General features: G+C 37.5%; 1 protein-coding gene across 2 annotated transcripts in view; it reads left to right on the top strand.

Annotated features, from left to right (window-relative positions):
- The first annotated feature begins 212 nt into the window (after positions 1 to 212).
- PDGFD (platelet derived growth factor D) overlaps positions 213 to 20,114 on the top strand; it is a 235,694-nt gene continuing 215,792 nt past the window's right edge. Inside the window, exon 1 of one of the 2 annotated variants that reach the window (XM_007452566.1) lies at positions 213 to 503. In XM_007452566.1, coding sequence (XP_007452628.1) covers positions 380 to 503 — 124 coding nt within the window. In that variant the 5' untranslated portion in view covers positions 213 to 379. The remainder of the gene's footprint in view (positions 504 to 20,114) is intronic. The other variant, XM_007452567.1, reaches the window with a different exon arrangement.

Here is a 20,114-nt window from a genome sequence, read left to right as displayed (position 1 = left end):
CCCGAGTGCGCGCAGCTCAGGGGCCGCCGCCGCCGCTGGGGCCAAGGACGCGGCTTCTCTGCTCGCCCGCCCGGGACGCCGCGCCACCCGCCCCCTGCAGCCTGTGTTGCAGCTGCCGGCCACCGGAGGGGGCGAACAAACGTCAACCTGTTGTTTGTCCCGTCACCATCTATCAACTCTCAGCACCACAAGGAAGTGCGGCCGCCACCCGCGCGCGGAAAGTTCAGCATGCAGGAAGTTTGGGGAGAGCTCGGCGACTAGCACGGCGGGGCGGGCCGGGCTAGCGCAGGGCGAGCGTGGGGGCCAGAGCGCGGCGTGGTCCTGGGAGCCTGTCCCGGCTTTTTCTTGGAGCGACGCTGTCCCTAGGTCGCTGATCCCAATGCACCGGCTCATCCTTGTCTACACGCTAGTCTGCTCAAACTTTTGCAGCTATCGGGACACTTCTGCAACTCCGCAGAGTGCATCCATCAAAGCTTTGCGCAACGCCAACCTCAGGCGAGATGGTAAGAGACTCAGATTTTATTTTTTTAAATTAAGTAATCACGTTTTTTGTTGTCATCATTGTTGTCCCACACCCTTTTTCAGTCTTTCATACGAACCTTGGTTGTGTGTATGGGCGGGTGGGGGGGGGGAGGGGGAAGAGGGGTCGGGTCCTGTCTCCAGTCCCGAGAGAGCCCCTTCTTCCGGAATGGGCAGAGGGGTGTGGGACCCGTGCCTGAGGGGATCAGATAGGTCAGGTGGCTCATCTCCCTGATCCTAGAGAAGTCATTTTGGTGTCCAACAGTCAACTGATGCTAGGATCCCAGAGTTGAAGAAAGTTGCAGGCTGCCCCGCACCATGGTCAGGCTCTTCACCTTTTGGACTGGAAACACGGATAGCTGGGGCATTTGTGATAGGTGGAGGGACTCAAGAGTGTCTTTCTCTGGGTGATTTATTTTTATTTTTCTTAAGTGTGGGGAGAGGGAATGATTCATTTCAGAGGAAATGATAGCTGGAACAGAGAACTTATTTATGTATTATTTATGTTGAGGAGACTGTGGTGTGCATACTGCGGTGTGCAGTATGTTGCCCTTTTCATCCCCAGAGTGATTTTTTCCAGTGGACTTCAGCATGGCTCAGAAACTCAGTCTGGGAGAAAATGCCTTTTGGAGTTTTATCTGTATCCCAGCGGGACCTGGCTTCTGCTATTAGTTGTCTTGCATAGAATTCTTTCCAACTGTTTGCAAGAAGCAAAGATCTTTAAACAGCTCTTAAGCAAGGTCCCAAGCAGACTTGTTTGTTTTCCTTTACTGTGGAGGACACCTGGGTCATTGGATCCCAGCGATTTTAATTGCGTTTATTTACTTTCTGGGCCTCCACCAAGGTCTGAAGTTGATTTATTCCTGAATTCTCAAGTACAGCTGATGTTGCCAATAATTTGCAGCTGTTTCCACCATCTACCTGAACTGACCCATAGGTTTTTGTGTTTTTTTTTTTTTTTCCCCTTCATCAAAAATATCTTTCTTTCCTTCTGCTTGCTTAAAGATCTAACAGATCTCCTAAGGAGATCACCAAGCTATTCTTAATGGCTTCACTCTTGGAGCTGGCAACATTTGACCTCTGGTAAATTCATATTAGCCTTCTTATTTTCTTATCAGTTTCTCTCTTGGTATGTCCTTAATTTGGACATCACTGAAAGGCTTCTGTGCTTTGAAACAAACAAACAAAAACCTTATTATATTTTCTGATGGCAAGTATGCTGTGTATTTCAGTGTGCTAAAGTCATCTGAAGTGGAGGGGGTACAGGGGAGGCACAGAGTAACCTCCAGGCAGAAGGTCACCCTGTATTTATAGAATTACCTTATCACAGTATTTTGTGTAAAATATGCTAGCAGTGCATTTTTGATAATGCTTCATCTTAGTGTAAGTACAAGATTTTATTAATTAAAAAAAAAAGGTTTAGGCTCAAGACTAAACTTTTATAGCTTTGTTTCACTCGTTAATGTTTCTACCAGGGACAATCTTCTACTCATTGAGTTTTTAGAGTTGTTAATGTTTGCACTTAATGTGCCCTTTCAGCTACATAGAGTAAAATGCCATTTATAATTTGCATGACTTCATAGCCATAATTTTGTAATCCTTAGCTTCCCAAGTATGAGTTACAAGAAATCAAGGACAGAAAATGAAAAATATGTAACCATTGCCCATTAACCCAAGATTCTGACTAAAACCGAGTCACGCAGCTCATATCTCTGTTTTTTGGAAAAGAATAATCTCATTTTACTTTTTGCTGTTAAAACTCTGTACATCTATCTAGTCTATATGAGAAGTGCTAATACTTTATTTTATTAAAATTTGAAAACTACCCTGGATTTATTTCTTCATATTTTAGCTAGAGCTGTTTTGCAGTTACAGCACACATACACACACACACTTTGATTAGTTCAGATTGCTCAGTACTTAACTCAGTGTCAATCTCATTTATAAATAAGGCTAGGAAACGGGGAAAGGTAGTTGGATTAAAAGAGTAAAAATAATTAACACTCATAATGAACTTTTAGTTGGGGGAATTTTCAAAAGGCAGCTTATTCTTGTTATAGAGAGACATTCTCAAAAAAAAGGTAATATTGCCCCAAAGGAAAGCAGTTGGATCTTAGGAGGTGAAAAAAAGTCTTAGAAATTACAATGGTTTGTGGTCCTCCAAAGGGTCAGTACATATAAACAGATATACAGTACATTTGTAGTATTAGCAGTTCATAGGGAGCAGACGTGATTAGAAAAAAAAGAATGTCTAAAAAGGCTTCTTAACCAGGGGAGTGACGATATGAAGAAAAGGTTGAGAAACACTGTTTTAGAGTTTTGGTGAGAGAGTAAGAATAAAGGGTCTTTGAAAAAGTTTAGACATCCACTGGGAAATTTTAATGGCAACAATTGAGCTGATGAGAGAAAGTAATAACTTATTAAATTAAACCCTTGTTCTGATTCCAGACATTTTAAACTTGCTCTCTCAAAGTTCCTTAATAGCTCAATAAAGGGGACAATACTCTTGATCCGATTAAGACAGGGTATAAGTTTGCGGAGGACATAAACAGAGAATACAATAAGGGGAAGATAGAAGATAAAAGTTTCCAAACATTAATTTAGGGTCCTCAGAAGACCTGGCCCTCAGATTACAAATTGTAGGAAATCTAACAAAAGATTAGATATGGCCCTTACTAGGGGTTTCAAAACCATTATCTAATGATGGAACTGTCTTTACACCTGAGGGCCATTGTTTTGTCTCTGCTGACCCTGTTAGCTGCTACCTAAGTTGGGGTTAAGAAAGGAAGAATGATGACAGGCGTCCCCTGTTCTTGGCATGAGGTATGTTGGATCCTATCCAGCCTGATACAGAATCTTGTTTTTTGGTCTCCCAGTACCTAATAGCTCCAGGTAACTGAAGTAGTTAAGAAATGAATTGGAGATAACGTGTGAAGGCTGGTAAATGATAGTCTCCTTCTACCCAGTGTAGGAGGCTGCTCTGTTGCAGTCTCCTGGCCTTTCAGAAATCTTCATCACATTATGTTCTTGTTCTAAAAGGAATGTCTGTAGAGCCCTTGCCAGCACTTGCAGAATGACAAAAGGTGACCCAAGGAAGAGGGTGGTTGAATTTGGTCCCTGTCTCCAGGAGGAAACTAATAAGTTCTATAGCTAAGAAGAATTAAAATATAACAGTTTTCAGTGCTTGAGTATTTATGCTTCCTTATATCATATTTGTTATTCTTTCTCAAACTGATTTACTTTTGAAACCCATTCCTGATCCAACTCTTAGCACAGAGAAAATCTTCCTTTAGCAATAGCATCTACATATTTTTATTTTAGTGCCTGTGCAGTTGGTGCTTTTGTTATAATAACTGGCCACAACTGGTGTTTCTCAGAGTGTGAATCAAGAAGTGTGAAGATAGCAATTAACTGACAGTATTGCTTACTTATTTTTAAATCTAACTAGATAGAATTTCCTGCTTATGGAGTTAAGATTACAGATGCACTCTTCATTTTCTTGACCCTTTTTTGCTTTCAGAAAGTACAGGTATTGGTGGTAAATGATTCTGAATATAGTTCTGTTTGGTTGTTTAGTATGCCAGGACTTGAATTGCCTATTGTCTATTATCATTATCTTGTGATTGGCCTGCAATTTTAGTAATTGTGGTCTGAGATTCTTTTTTAAGTGGTCAAGCTTATTTCTTAAATAACATCAGTTTCTATTGTCCTCATTGATGACAGCACACCGACTTTGGTGCAAAGATCAGAGCTTAAAGGAAAGGCAAAAAAAAAACAGAGGGTAATTTAAACAAATTAGTTTTAAAGTGTCTGAAAGCTAAGAATCACATTAGTGTCTAAATCTGAGGTTCTTCTGTATTTATATTTTTCTGTTCAACTCTAAGTGTATTAAGGCTACAGAGCGTAATGGAGATTACATATTTTAAATGCAACATGGCTTTGACTTGCCACCATAGGTTATATTACTCAATAGAGGTTCTTTTAAAGAGGTGAGTTTAGCCAGATATCTCCACAGTGTATAGTGGAAGATGCCGTAAGGTTGTGAGTTATATTAATAAACATTGTGTGTTCATTGAATGACAGTGATTTTTTAATACAGGATTTTTCCCTTTCAGCAAATGAAAGCAAACCTTTATTATTTTAGTACCATAGGGTCAAACAATGGAGCAATGTCCCCAGAGCCACTTACATGGGACTCCTGATCATATGTGGTCTCAGAGAATCCCATCATTCTGAGAGTCTGGAGGATATAGACATTTATGTCTCTGTCCTTGAGAGCTGAGTCGTGATGCAAATCATCTTCCTTCTGGAACTTACGAACTTTCTTTGCTGAAATGATATGATTATTGTAAAAAGGCACTAGCTGAACATTTTAATAAAATTCTTCCTGTATTAAAATAGGAGCCTAGTTCAAAATTTCTAAATTTAAAGTGCCCAGTGCCTGGATATCACTGAGGTCCCCTCACCCTGGAAGCCCCTCTGCAGCACAGCATGCCAGATATTGGATTTTATTAACTGGATCTGAGGTCTCATTAGGGTAATGTAAATCACAAAGGTAACCTGGTTAGTGTTTGGCAACATTTTAAGTTATTTCAAACTTTTACATTTCTGAATTTATGCAATTTTAAAAGGGACATTTTTATATAACTTTTACGTGAAGGACAGTTTCAGCAAAAAGCTACAGGGGGATGATATACAGTAGCAAAAGGAAAGAATACAAGACATGCTGCAGCAAAAATGTTCTGACTCCCCATATAGTATTTTAGGACCAAATGTAAGTCCTAAATAAAGGAATAAGCCCGTGAGACACTAAAGTGCAAAAGTGCACAGACAGGAAGAAATATTTTCTTCCAAGAATTTTTTTTTCAGAATAAGAATGAAGCATGCCTTGTTTCTTACAAGCATTGATGATGAATATAGTAATATATCTTTGCTCTTCACCCTGATATGCTGACATTCATTTATTAGCTTTAATTTTTATAGATTAATACTGTGTTTTTTGTGATTTGTGCCATGTGCAGACAGGGAGGTCATAGCACATGAGCTGTCCTTCATTATGAAGAGTGATCTTGTCCAAAGTTTGGGGTTTTTTACTTGAGCACTTTTTGTAGAGTGTTTATAAAGACGGACAGTTTGGGTTGCAGTGCTTTGTCTATAAATATGAGCCAAACGTGGTTTGAAACCTTGTATGTTAGGACTCTTGATTTTTGAAATTTGAAATCTAGTATGCCTTCTTTGGACTGAGGGAGCTCAGTGACAGTTCTTGAGTGTGGGCTCTGAGAATGGGTTGAATATTGCTGTGTTAGTTTTGAAAAAGTCATTTCAGATCTGATGTGAGAAGCTGCTGCTAAGCTCTGCATTTTGCTGAAACATTTAATAAGCTATATAGCAAGAGCCTACTTTTACAGAATTTCACTATTCAACAGCTTCAACTATGTAAAACGCAACCAAATGAACTAATATATGTGCAACAGATTCACTTAAAGGCCAAATCAGTGTCGCAACGTGTATAAATGAGGTCATAAAGTTCCTGTGGTAGACACTTACATACCCTTTTCCTTTACTTTCCATGTAGCTCTATCTCACTTGCATATGTGGTTTCCCTGTCCACAGCACAGCAAGAGCATGGTGTTAGAATAGAGAACAGGACTGGTTTGATATATTCACACTGTTAGCATTGAGAATTGACAGCTAGTAGTTTTCCTGCTTCCTCTTACTTTTTTCAGGTTTTGAAAAGCATTCATAAGACCTGAGCAAGCACAGCTAGCTTAGACTTCTTATTGAAACAGGTGACAATAGTTCCAGCTTGCAATGGACTGAATATTTATTTTTGTCCCCCCAAAATTTGTATGTCAAATTCCCAACCCCCAGTGTGATGATCTTAGGAAGTGGAGCCCTTGGAAGTTGATTAGAATCATGAGAGCAGGGCCCTCATGAATGAGATTAGCACCCTCATAAAAGAGACCCCAGAGATATCCTCATCTCTTCCACCACGTGAGGAGACAGCAGAAAAACATGGAATCTGCTGGACTTCCTAGCCTCTCAGACTATAAGAAATACATATCTGTAGTTTTAAGCCACTCAATCTGTAGAAGTTTGTTATAGCAGCCCAAATGGACTATAATCTCTTGCTGTATGTCACTGGGGAAGTACTATATTACGGCCCAGTAAAACTGATGATTTTAGAGGATGTTCTTGAGTCATAAAGGAAAGTTTAGATTGTATGTTTAATAGGTTTACCAGGATCATAAACTGGAAGTGGTATTAGCTTATGTATATATGGATTTCAACCAGAAAATTGACAGTGCTTACTATGACAGCCTTGTGGAAAAGAACAATTATAGTCTGGATAATAATGGACTGTTATTATCATTCTTTTAGTGATAACTAGTAGATTTGTGTTAGCCAAGAGGGAGGTGAACAGGAATTTTTATCTGCATTTTGAATTAGACCCTACTGGGTTCAGGATTCTGAATAACTTGAATGAAGACACAGAAAACACATTTACTTGCATATTTTATCTGGAAAAAATAGTTAACAGGTTGAATTAGATAGAGTTTGGCTGATTTTTTCTATAAAGGGCCAGATAGTAAATATTTTAGGCTTTCCTAAAGTCATGAGGTCTCTGTTGCAATTATTCAACTCTGCCATTATAGCATGAGAGCAGCCATAGGAATTCCATAAATGAATGTGTGTGGCTGTGTTCCAATAAAACTTTATTTACAAAAACAGACAGTGGGCCTGCAGGCTGTAGTTTGCTGACTGCTGAATTAGAGAATCTACATACTCTTAGGTTGAAATAATGGGCTGATCCTATCAAAACGAAATTCAGCAGGGATAAATGCAAAATCTAGCTCTTTGGTTAGAAAATAAAAACATCTGCATAATTACAGAATGGAATAACTTGAATTAATTTCAGTTTATGCTATGCTAGATAGAGAGATAGAATGATAGATAGTTAGATAGATAGATAGAGATATGTCTATATCTTTATCTTCTAACTGGTTTAGTTGAACACAGCTTATGCTTCAACAAATGATGTAGTTGCTAATCAACAACAACAGTGTAAAACTGGTATTAGTGTTAATACTATGTCGGGATCAGGGAGGCAGCAGTGCTCTTATAAATTAGACTCTGTTCAGTCGTGCATGAGGGTGTTGTGCTCTTGGTCTCTCCTGTGCAGGATTCCGCCTCTTTCTGACTCCTTCAAACCCATGCCCTAAACCCACAGAGTTTACTACTCTCCTGTATTTAAACTTCCCTTCTTATTGTCTCCATCCTGTTAGCCCACACATATGTTTAAGTGTCTTTGCATTCTCCCACAACATATATAAGTTGTTTTAATGTTTTTCTTCACTTTAGCACCGTATAAACTTCTTCAGTCTCACCATGCCTTACTGTCTCTACTTCTTGTTTCCCTTACCCATTGCAGTTTGAAGTCATCCCTACCACTCTGGGTGAGGTCACTGTGATCTGTAGCCTCCTTTGTGATCATTCTTGAAATGATCTCTTCCTTTGGTTTGACACTACCCCTCCTTTGTCTTAACTATTCCTAAATGTAAATTGGAAATGGTGGTAGAAATAAAGCCAGAATTAACACAGTACTTATTTTAGGTTCTTTGGAGAAACAAGATTAGAAAAGGCTTAAAAAGGGTATCTTATGTTTTGTTCTGTCCCTGTAACTATTATGAATAGTGAAAGTAGTGGGGAAAATCTTAGAATATAATTGGGATCTTGTTAATATAAAAAGAAACAACTTTTAAAGTTAAAAAATAATGTCATGTTATAACCTATCAGGCTCTACAATTGAAGCATTTTGGAGGTAGATATGTACATATACATTATATAAACTTATAATATTTAAAAAACAGTATACTTATATTATAGAAATATGACATTGAATAACCACATAGAAATTTTCCCTTATATCATTGAGTGCTCTTTTACTTATTTATTTTTTTGTCTCCTTGGCTGAATCTTCATCTTCCTGTCTGCCCTTAAGGCTCTGGCCTTAGCCTTATCTTCTCACTTTTCCTCACTGTTAGTCTCAAGAAGATCTTAGTTTTTTCCAAAGTGTCAATTGCTACTTATATGTGACTGATGTGTAAATCTATTTTTACTGCTTCTGTTGTTTACTGAGCTTTTTTTTTGCGGTACACGGGCCTCTCACTGTTGTGGCCTCTCCCGTTGCGGAGCACAGGCTCTGGACGCGCAGGCCCAGTGGCCATGGCTCACGGGCCCAGCCACTCTGCGGCATGTGGGATCTTCCCAGACCGGGGCACAAACCCGTGTCCCCTGCATCGGCAGGCGGACTCTCAACCACTGCGCCACCAGGGAAGCCCTATTGAGCTTTTGATCTGTCTTTTTATTTCACTTCTTGAGGTCTGCAATGGGTGATCCCACTGGCACTTAAAGGAAATGCTCCAATTCAGTAGGCCTCAGAGTGAAATTATCCGTTTTTTAAAATATTGGGTTATTCATCCAATGGTGAATTCCTTAGCAGTATTAATCCTTTTGTTGTTTTTCTTCCAGACACATCGTAATTGTTTTTGAATGAACTATTGAGTGAATGTGCTGACCAGGTGTCACATTTTAGACAGGAATTGCACCACCCTATCTAGCCTTTTCTGACTCCCAATCCTCCCTAGGTAGAATTGGCTACTCCTTTGTTTTCCCAATGTTTCCATGGTATTTATTTATTTACAAATCTGCCATCTGCTGATGTGAGCATACTTGTTATATTTAATGAAGCTGTGCACCTCACTGTCTGTTTCATTGCCTGACACGTAGGACTTCTCCTCAATAAGGTTTGAAGAGTCAGTAAATCAACCAATCACTGTCTTCTGTTTATGACTGATATTTGGGCCACATGAGCCCTATCAGATTGTAAATGAATGGGAGCAAGGACGTTTAAACTCTGAAGCTAGGGTGACTGTAAGGTTTCTGTTAATTGTCTGGATGGCTGTTTGTATTATTGAACAGGATAAGGATTAGAAGAAGAAGAATAGATGAGGGAAGGTCATGAAGGTAGAAAATTAATTTGTGGATACTTTAAGCTTTAGGAGCTTGTACAATATCCATGTGGATGAAATCTAGAGGAGGGAGGTAATAGAGAAGCACTCATTTGCATGAAATGCATGCACAGTGAACATGAAATAATCAACTATGTACTTTCATGTTTTTAAAGTAAGTGGTTGAAGTGAGAGAGTGGCATGGACACATATACACTACCAAATGTAAAATAGATAGCTAGTGGGAAGCAGCCACATAGCACAGGGAGATCAGCCCGGTGCTTTGTGACCACAGAGGGGTGGGATAGGGAGGGTGGGAGGGAGGGAGACGCAAGAGGGAAGAGATATGGGAACATATGTATATGTATAACTGGTTCACTTTGTTATAAAGCAGAAACTAACACACCATTGTAAAGCAATTATACCCCAATAAGGATGTTTAAAAAAAAGAAGGATGTGGAGAAAAGGGAACCCTCGTACACTGTTGGTGGGAATGTAAATTGGTGCAGCCACTGTGGGAAAACAGTATGGAGGATGCTCAAAAAACTAAAAATAGAGCTACCATATGACTCAGCAATTCCACTCCTGGGTTTATATCTGAAAAGAAAACACCAACACTAATTCAAAAAGATACACACAGCCCATTGTTCATAGCAGCATTATTTACAATTGCAAAGATATGGCAACAACCTAAGTGTCTATCAACACATAAATGGATAAAGAAGATGTGGTGTATGTGTACAGTGGAATACTACTCAGCCATAAGAAAGAACAAAATTTTGCCATTTGCAGCAACATGGATGGACTGGGAGGGCATTATGCTAAGTGAAATTAAGTCAGACAGAGAAAGATAAATACTGTATGATACCACTTATATGTGGAATCTAAAAAATACAACAAACTAGTGAATATAACAAAAAAGAACCAGGGGAAAGAGGGAGAGGCAATATAAGGGTGGGGGAGTGGGAGGTACAAACTATTGGGTGTAAGATAGGCTGAAGGATGTATGCACAAGATGGGGAATATAGCCAATATTTTGTAATAACTGTAAATGGAAAGTAACCTTCAAAAATTGCATAAAAAATTAAAAAGTAAAAATAAATAAAGTGGTATTCATGATTGTGGGTGTATAATACTAATAGCTCATATTCCTAGAGTTCTTATAACATGACAAAGTGCTTTCATAGCCATTATAGACAGTGGCTTGGTGTGAAGAATTGGTCCTTTCCAAATGACTTTGTTGAAAATTTCAAGATCACATATACTTCTAGACTGCTCTCTTAGGCATAAGCATGACACTTTGGGGTTAATTTTGGACTAATATCAATGAAATATGGAGAATTTTCAACTGTTTCTCCCCCACGCAACACCCCTCTCCCAAAAAAAAATAAAACCTCACACATACTCTGACTAGAATCAATCCTTTTTGGTATACCTTTCATTTCCAGAATTAGTATTTGAGTACTTTTACATGACGTTCCCACTACTTAATAAAGTTCAAAAGAAAGAAGAAGAAATAAATTAAGGATCATGAAACAAGTCTTAAGGTTCAGTCAGGATGATTGACTATGGAAAGCTAAGGAAAGAGTAATGCATCTCCATTCTGTTTAAAGATTTATCTACAGAGAGAGAACATGTTCACGCTATTTTACTGAGGATTAAATAAGAGAGTTGCTATTGAATGGAATAAAAAAAGTATACATTTCCTATGAAAACAAAAAGTCCATAGATGAAGTTGCTAAACATGGAATTAAAAGATTTTTAGATAGTTGCTAATTAAAAAAAAAAGAGAGAGAGAGAGAGATGGTGTGAGAGCTATTTGGAATTTAGTTTAAGTACGGCATATGTGGAGATTATTTAAATACCCCAGAAAGAGCCACTGTGGCTTTATATTGTTTTCATTCAATTCATGGGAGTAATCAAAGGGCAAGACAGGGCCATCTGTGTGCCGCCATCATGTTACTTTGTTGTTGTTGTTGTTTTCAAATACTCTGTCCTGTTGAGCAAATTTTAACCGTAAATCATCTATCCTAATATTTAGTTCAGAAAAAAATGATATTGATTAAGCTGTTGTTGAGCACAGTACTATTTAAGGATTGAAAGACAAATCCTTTATTGGTTATTACTATTACTATTATATCAATTACGATTTGAGCAGAAAGGTAACTTTTAATTGTAGAACTGGGAGTCATACATTCTTGGTTTTAGATTTTAGGCTAAATATTTCTGAACCATAAAAACAAGTATAGGGGCTCACTTACCTACCTAGGAAGACTTAACTTTTTAACATGTGATATGCACTATGATTATTTGACCACTGGATGGCAGCAGAAAAAAGACAGCTTTGTGCATCCTATTTTTTTTTTTTTTTTCACTTCCTCTCTTGGTTGGGCATGTCAGTTCAACTAGGGAAATTTTATATTTTCCAAATACATTGAAAAGAATAAACTACAAATTATGGTAATCTGTCATTAATATATAACTATTATAGTCCATATGACCTCAATAAATTTTAAGTATAATTAAAATATGTTGAAAATACATGACTATTTTACTGCTTTGTACCCTTTACTCATCTAGTTTGCGTGTATAAAATTCCTGAAAGTCCAACTTAGAAACATTGATTAGTTGAAAATCATTTTCTGAACAACAGTTGCATGTGCACAGCCACTGGCTGACAAATTTCCTTTGAGTGCATGGCCAGCTGGTTGGCCACTCTAGACTTGCAGTAAGTCCCTGGAGACTCCTCATTACTTGTCAGGTGAATGGATTTATCAAAAATAAGTTACTCTGGGGGACAAAAGCATAATTATGATATCAGAAGTGAGAAGTCATCTTCTCTGAACGTTGCAGTTTCTGAGATCCTAAGGAGACACAGGGCAGAGTGGTGAGCATGTAAAAGTGTAGGAACATGAATCCTGCAGCTCTCTACCTAGATGCAGAGCAGTAATGTTATGGGTGTGCAATAGCCACATAATTCCACATTAAAAAAATTTGGTTGTGTTCATCCAGCTTTAATAAAAATGTCAAAGTGGTATACAAAAATGACCACTTTTAGTGAATGCTTTAGGGCAGATTGGAAAACTATGTATTGGGGTCTGTATGAGGCTGAATAATGACCCTCATGTCCTAATTCTGGTACCTAACTGCTATGTTCTATGGCAAAGACTCTGCAGATGTGATTTAGCTTAGGATCTTGAAAAGATGAGATTATCCTGAATTATCTCAATGGGCCCTGATGCAATCACAAATGCCCTTATGGAGATTTGACACAGGCAGAAGAGAGGGCAATATGACCACAGAAACGGAGATTTGAGTGCTGCTACCACCACAAGCCAAGGAATGCTAGCAGCCACCAGACGCTGGAAGATGCAAGGAACAGATTCTCCACTCGAGCATCCGGAAGGAGCAAGACCCTGCCAACACCTTGATCTTGGCTCTTTGAACTGATTTCACACTTGTGGCCTCCAGGATTCTAAGAGAATAAGTGTATGTTGTTTTAAGCGAGTAAACTTGTGGCAATTTGTTACAGCACTCACAGGAAACTAATAAAGGGTCTTTGATGTGAAAGATGAATGGTTGAACTGCCTATTTGTTGAACAGTTTTCTAACTGTAAAATTTCATTGGCCAATAAAGCTGTATCGACATTTTAATGGTGCATTTTGATCTCTGCCTTTGAGAATTCTCTAGTAAGACAAGCCTTACTTCTGCCCTAATTCCATATCAGAATGTTTAGGAAATTCTGGTTCCAAATCTTACCTATTTTTCAGATAAGATTAAGTCCTGACATGATGAAAAGGACAGTGATCCTATTTCATCATATTTTCATTGATTCTTAAAATTTTCCCTTAACCTAAATATGTCATTTATGCATTTGTTGGCTCATAGTTTATTCATTTGTTTATGCCACAGAGTTTGTAGTGAGACTATTACGTGTCAGTTTCTATACTAAGTTCTGGGGCAAAGTGTTGAAAGTGATGTGATAATAATTATTTTGTTAATTAACTATATGATAATCATGTGATAATAGCTACCATCCACAGAGTACTTATTGGTATGGAGAATATGCTGATGTAATATGATATGTGTAAGTGCAGTGATGCTATTATATGTTACGTGATGGAACATAGATATTTCTAGATGACATATTTGCAAATACTAGGATTATTAGAAATTTGGAGTTCAGGACAGAGTCAGAGAATTCCAGTTGAATTTCTGAGCCCAGCTGCCTTAGCTCAAACTGAGTCCAATTCTTACCACTGTAGGCCATCATTGTCCAACAGAAATATAATGCAAACCAATGTTATTTTAAAAACTTTAGTAACCGTATTAAAAAGTAAAAAAAAAAGCATGAAGTTAATTTTAATAATATATTTTATTTAATCCAATCTATATCCAAATATTATTATTTCAATGTTCAATAAATATTTTTAAAATACTGATTTCTTTTTATATTATTTTTATCATATTGAGCCTTCAAAATATGATATGCATTTTATATATACATATAATACATCCTATTTCAGACTAGTCACATTGCAAATACTCAGTAACCACATGATGCTAGGCATTACTGATTTGAACAACATGGTATCTTAAGATTATTTATGTAGACAAACACAAGTTATCACTGGTGTTTTTCCAACATAAAAATATATTGAACTTATGAAAACTATATTTCCCTCTCTTTGTTGCAACGTGTTTAAATTGACTGTGTCACTTTTTAGGGGGATTAATAACCCAGCATGGGCAAGTTTTATGTGGTTTATATTTTGTTTTTTATATCAACAGCGTTAGAGTTGACGTTTCTGGTTATTTTCATGTATACTCTTTAAAAATTTTTTTTTGCAGTCATCTCATAAACCTGCAGTCAACTGGGCTACTCAGTTTATATTATATGCAGGTGCAAAATTTCTGATATTTGAGAAGCTACTTTTGAAAACAGCAGCTGGCACTTCATTTCTCTGCTATGGATGGAAAAAAGCTGTGTTTAACCAGCACTGGTTTTCCTTTTCATTTACAACTTAATTTGACATAGGTAATGATAACATTCTCTTTTTATCACTTGACCAGTTTAAAGAATTACTCTTTCTGGCTGATCATAAAAGATCTGTAAAAAACAAAATACTCCTATGTGTTTGGGAGGGGGTTAACCTATTATATATTTGGTACAGATTTTTATTAAATTACCCATATCTCCTTGGCTTTAGAAGCTTTGGACAGCATATATTTGGAGCATGCCTTTTTTTTAAGTAAAATTAAATGTTATGAAAACTGTTGTTTTGCATTTTAAAATTTCAGATCTATCATTCATTTACTCCGTGGCCAAGAAGTGAAAGGTGATTAATAAAAGTTATTACAGAAATATAAATAATTTCTACTTTTCCTAAGTGACATATTTCTACCAAGCTTTTGGTTGGGTGTTTGTTAGCATGGCCTTTTAATCTGTTTGTAATCTGGGCAAGGAAAAGTGTTCTATCAAGCAGAATGGCTTGTAAGGGTGTACTTTTTTTCCTTAACTGATTTTAGAAACATCTCATTGGATTGTGTTCCTGTGAGAGGCTTATATGCAATGATGTTATGTAAAACTCTCATTGCTGTAAAATTTCTTTCAGTGGGGGTTGCAACCTGAGTTGCCCATTTTGATGTCTCATCCCAGGAAGGACCTCAGCATGGTGTACCTAGTTTTCCAAACAAACACCCAAGATTGGAAGGGCTAAGGAAGGCTAAGAAAGGCACTGCTTCATGAGCTCAGAATCTCTTCAACAACTCTTTATGTCAGTACACAGCATGACTCTATTGTTATGGAAAATATTTTATTCATAAGGCACTTTTTGTTTTCAGTGAAGAAGTGGTTTTGAAAACAGTGACTTTTTTTAGTATGCCCTCTTGCACCCTTCTCATCTACCTCTACTTGAAATTGTATCATTCTTTTTTTATTTTTCTTTTTTGCGGTACGCGGGCCTCTCACTGTTGTGGCCTCTCCCGTTGCGGAGCACAGGCTCCGGATGCGCAGGCTCAGCGGCCGTGGCTCACGGGCCCAGCCGCTCTGCGGCCTGTGGGATCTTCCCGGACCGGGGCACAAACCCGTGTCCCCTGTGTAGGCAGGCGGACTCTCAACCACTGCGCCACCAGGGAAGCCCATCATTCATTTTTATTTGTGCATGTTCTTTATTCTCCCAAGAATCTAAGCTCTGTTAGGATAGAGACTTTGTCTCTTTTATTCCCTACAGTATGCCTGGCTCCTGGAATAGTACCAGGTGTATAGGAGATGCTCAGTAAATATTTGCTAAATGATTGTCTGGACATCAGCAGAGTGCAATTCAGATGAAGCTCAATCTTGAGGCAAGAGCAAGGTGTCTGTGGGTAGCAGTGGTGGACCGACTTGGAAGCTAATGAAACTTAAGCTTCAGGGTCCTTCCCTTACTAGGTCCCTTCCAAGGCCCTATTACCTAATTTTATATTTATAATATAAAATGATAGTTTTCTTAAAGAAAGCATCCAAAATTGTATGTGTCAGACCCCACAAAATCTGAATGATTCCTTGGTATTAAGGTACATATCTTGCCATTTGAGTGTATTCTGAAGATATGTGAAAATATCTTCTACCAGATAAACAAATTAGTACAGCAGGATTCCGTTACCCCAAGAGCTGGCTTAACCACATGGTCTAGTCTTAATTTAAAACATTCTGACAGACTAATGAGCACAGTGATTGCGGTGCTTTTGTGTTACTTCCCTTGTGTGCATTTTTGCTTCCATGATTGAGACATATATACATATATATATACACACACACCATGGGTCTGTTGTACAGCAGTCCCGCCTTATCCACCGTTTCTCTCTCCATGGTTTCAGTTACACGCAGTCAGCTGCGGTGGGAAAATATTAAATGGAAACTTCCAGAAATTAAAAAAAAACCCACAAGTTTTAAATTGTGTGCCATTTTGTGTAGCATGATGAAATCTCCTGCTGTCCCACTGTAGTCCACTGACAAAGTGAATCATCTTTTTGTCCAAAGCCCTTTAGTCACTCAGTAGCCATCATAGGTTATGTTGAGGTATCATAGCGCTTGTGTTCATCACCCTTATTTTATTTAACAATGGCTCCGAAGCCCAAGAATAGTGATGCTGGCAATTCAGATATGCCAGAGAAGTCTTAAAGTACTTCCTTTAAGTGCAAAGGTGAAAGTTCTCAACTTAATAAAGAAAAAATATCATATGCTGAGGTTGCTAAGATCTATGGTAAGAACAAACCTTCTATCTATAAAACTGTGAAGAAGGAAAATTAAATTTTGCTGGTTTTACTGTTGCATCTCAAACTGCAAACGTTAAGGCCACAGTGCACGACAAGTGCTTAGTTAAGATGGAAAAGACATTAAATGTGTACAATAAGACATTGAGATAGAGTAAGAGAGAGAGAGACCACATTCATATAACCTTTATTACAGTATATTGCTATAATTATTCTATTTTATTATTAGTTATTGTTGTTAATCGCTTACTGTACTTAATTTATAAATTAAATTTTATTATAGGTATGTATATATAGGAAAAACAGAGTATATAGAGAGTTCCATACTAGCCATGGTTTCAGGCATCCACTGAGGGTCTTGAACTGTATCCCCTGTGGATAGGGAAGACTACTATATTTATTCCCAAACATATGTCTTCCAGTTGTACACATTAATGTAATTATATAATTTAAATATTGTGTGGCACAACAAAACAAAGGAGAGTTTTGTTTACAAAAATATTTAATTGAATACTTTTTCCAAGCTTTAATGGCGAGTTCCTAAAAAAATATGTTGTTGAGTTAGGTATGAGCGAGACAATTGAACTATTCTCCAGAGTGAAAATAAAATAAAATAAATCTAAGAAGCCTGAAGGGCTCCATCTATAAATTACATCATATGTATCTTTAATTTTTTTTCTACTTTCAAGAAAGAAAAATTGGAAATTATGGATGAGTATGGACATGGCTTATTCAAGAAAGATTACAAAGATTTTATCAGTATGAGACATACTGAAAGAAAAGATCTTTGTACTTCATCAGAACTTGGTCACTGGAATGCACATATTTATGTTTAAGCTAAAATAAAATATAAAACTCTCCATTTTAACTGGTGTTTTAAATTGATCAATCCATTGCTGTTTCAACTATGTTGATAAGAGGGTTCCCAGTGTGTATACAGAAAAATAATGTCTTAAAGAGACACATCCAATTTATACTAATAGAGGTTAATGAAATTTATTATTATGAAAAGGAAATCTAGCCTGATGAGAGGCTGTATGGAATAATGATTAAAGATAGCAAGACCTGAGCTGAAATCCTGCCCCTACCACTTGCTAGCTACGTATTCTTGGGAAATTACTCAACTGCTCTCAGACCTCAGAGACTGAAAACAAAAACAAACAAATAAACAAAAAAGAGAAAAACACCTATATTATAAAGTGAATGTGAAGATCAGTTACTATAGGGGAGCTCTTAACACAATGTTAAAGACACAATACTTAATAAACAATAGGGTATTTAGATGTCTGCATTAAGTTGTTTATCAGGGGTTTTTCACATTTCAACATTTTTTCAGAGTATACATTAAATAATAAAAGTTGTACCTTACTACAAGTAGTAGTAATGGCTATTTCTAGAGCATGTTTATATGATGACTTCATAGATTCACTAAAATTTAGGGCGGGAAGGCTTTGAGGTAGGCTAGGCCATCTTCTTGCTGTACAGTTGATGAAACCGTGGCACAGAGAGAAGTGCAGTGACTTGCCTAAAGTCACACAGTGGATCAGATTCAAGTACAAGTTTTCTAACCTCTCATCTGTTACTCTTTCCATAGTATCACAGATGCCTCATGTCTATTGTTAGGTATGACAACAGGCAATTTCAGTAAAGACTGGAGGTAAGAATGAAAGAAAGTGGCCTCACCAACCTCTTATTGATTATATCATCAATACTGTCTATCTTTCCCTCCAGCATTGTGTTCAGTTTGGGCTTTTTTATGGCAAATATAATGGCTATAATTGTTTTTAGCATTTTGAACTAAAAAGTAGTGATAAGAATTGAGAATTTGTAATTATTCCTTTTTTCTTCTTCTTTTAAAAAATTTTACCTATAATCTTAACCTTCAGTGTTCAGCTTACTGGAGTATTTTTAAGTCAAAGATCAAGCTAGTTTGCAGCCTGTTCAGGAGAGACTTGATTTTTTATCAATCTGCTTTCTGTATATAAAACATGAATCTAAATAAAGTTGAAAGTCAGGATGAAATCCACTTCTGAGTTGCCAATCAAAGCTTCCTTTAACATCTAAAAGCAATATATACAAACTAGGCTTAAGAGAAAGGACAGAAACTTAAGCTCCCTTAATCTTAACTGAGTTTAAAAAGTAGACAAATCAGTTTTATAATGTAATCAAGGAAAAAAAGTAAATCCTTTCCTGGATTTTAAGCAGCACTTTGGAAGTGAGTTTTGCTTGATTTATCAGTCATTTATGGAATATTTACTGAATATCTAGCCAGGCACTTTAGCTGCTAGAGATGTGCTGGTAAAAGAGACATGATTCTCCACCATGGGAGTTCATATGGTGGGGAGACTCTCAAGGCCAGTAGATTGTAGGCACCAGAGTAACTGCCTTGAGCTAAACAAGTCAAGAGAGCACTGAGGGAGGGACCTCCATCCCAGAATCAGTGTAAGAGTGGTTCCCCAAAACTCTTCCCCAAAATGCTTTATGTTGCCTCAAAATGTAAATAATGCCTCCAAGGATAGAAATATATAGGTGAAACCAAATCTTTGAAGTCCAATCAATCAGCAGCCAGATTTTGTATTTTCATAGAGGCCAATATCAAATAAGAATTTCACAAAGGACAGGTTTCTGCTTTATTCTATAAGCATTGACTTAAGATACCCAATTCATGTTTCTTCTTCTCCAGTGTTCAGAAATGCATAGGCCTGACATAGATATTTGTTTTAGTATAAATCTTATTATTCATGAGTTTAATATTCATGAGTTTCTAAAACAGCCCCAGGAAACAATTCCTGATCTGGAGGTGTTCCTAATACCTAAAGGAAGGTACAGCTTCCTATCCAAAAAAAAAAACAAATCACATATGAAAATATGGTGGACCTTTTAAAATAGCATGTTTAGTAGAGAAAGCAATTAATTTTCTTTGCAAAATATTAATGATAACAACACCCTATTCTTGAAATATACACTAGAAAGAAAATCTCCATAGTGCCCTAAAAATGAGGCCATCATCTTCCAGGGAGCTGTTGGAGCTGTGTGATCTCAAGACCATGTGATCTCAGTGAGACATATCGCTGTGAGAGAGCAGCTCTCTTCCCTGGAGAGTTCCCTGTCATTACAGGAATGATTTCCTAGCCTCACTCACGATACCCTGACAGCAGGTGGTTCTGAATCCATAATGGAGATGCGGTAGCAAGACCCACACCTTTGCTCCTTGATGCTTCATAATGCTGGCTACTACAGAAGGCACTGGCTGTGTTGAGTGACTTATGGACAGTCTACATTTTCTAGAGGATTTTCGAGGAATAACCATCACTTCTTGGAACTCTTTC

The sequence above is a fragment of the Lipotes vexillifer genome, unplaced genomic scaffold (genome assembly GCF_000442215.2).
Source record: "Lipotes vexillifer unplaced genomic scaffold, Lipotes_vexillifer_v1.1 scaffold1269, whole genome shotgun sequence".
NCBI classification, from domain to species: domain Eukaryota; kingdom Metazoa; phylum Chordata; class Mammalia; order Artiodactyla; family Lipotidae; genus Lipotes; species Lipotes vexillifer.
This window is presented reverse-complemented; position numbering and strand designations above follow the sequence as displayed.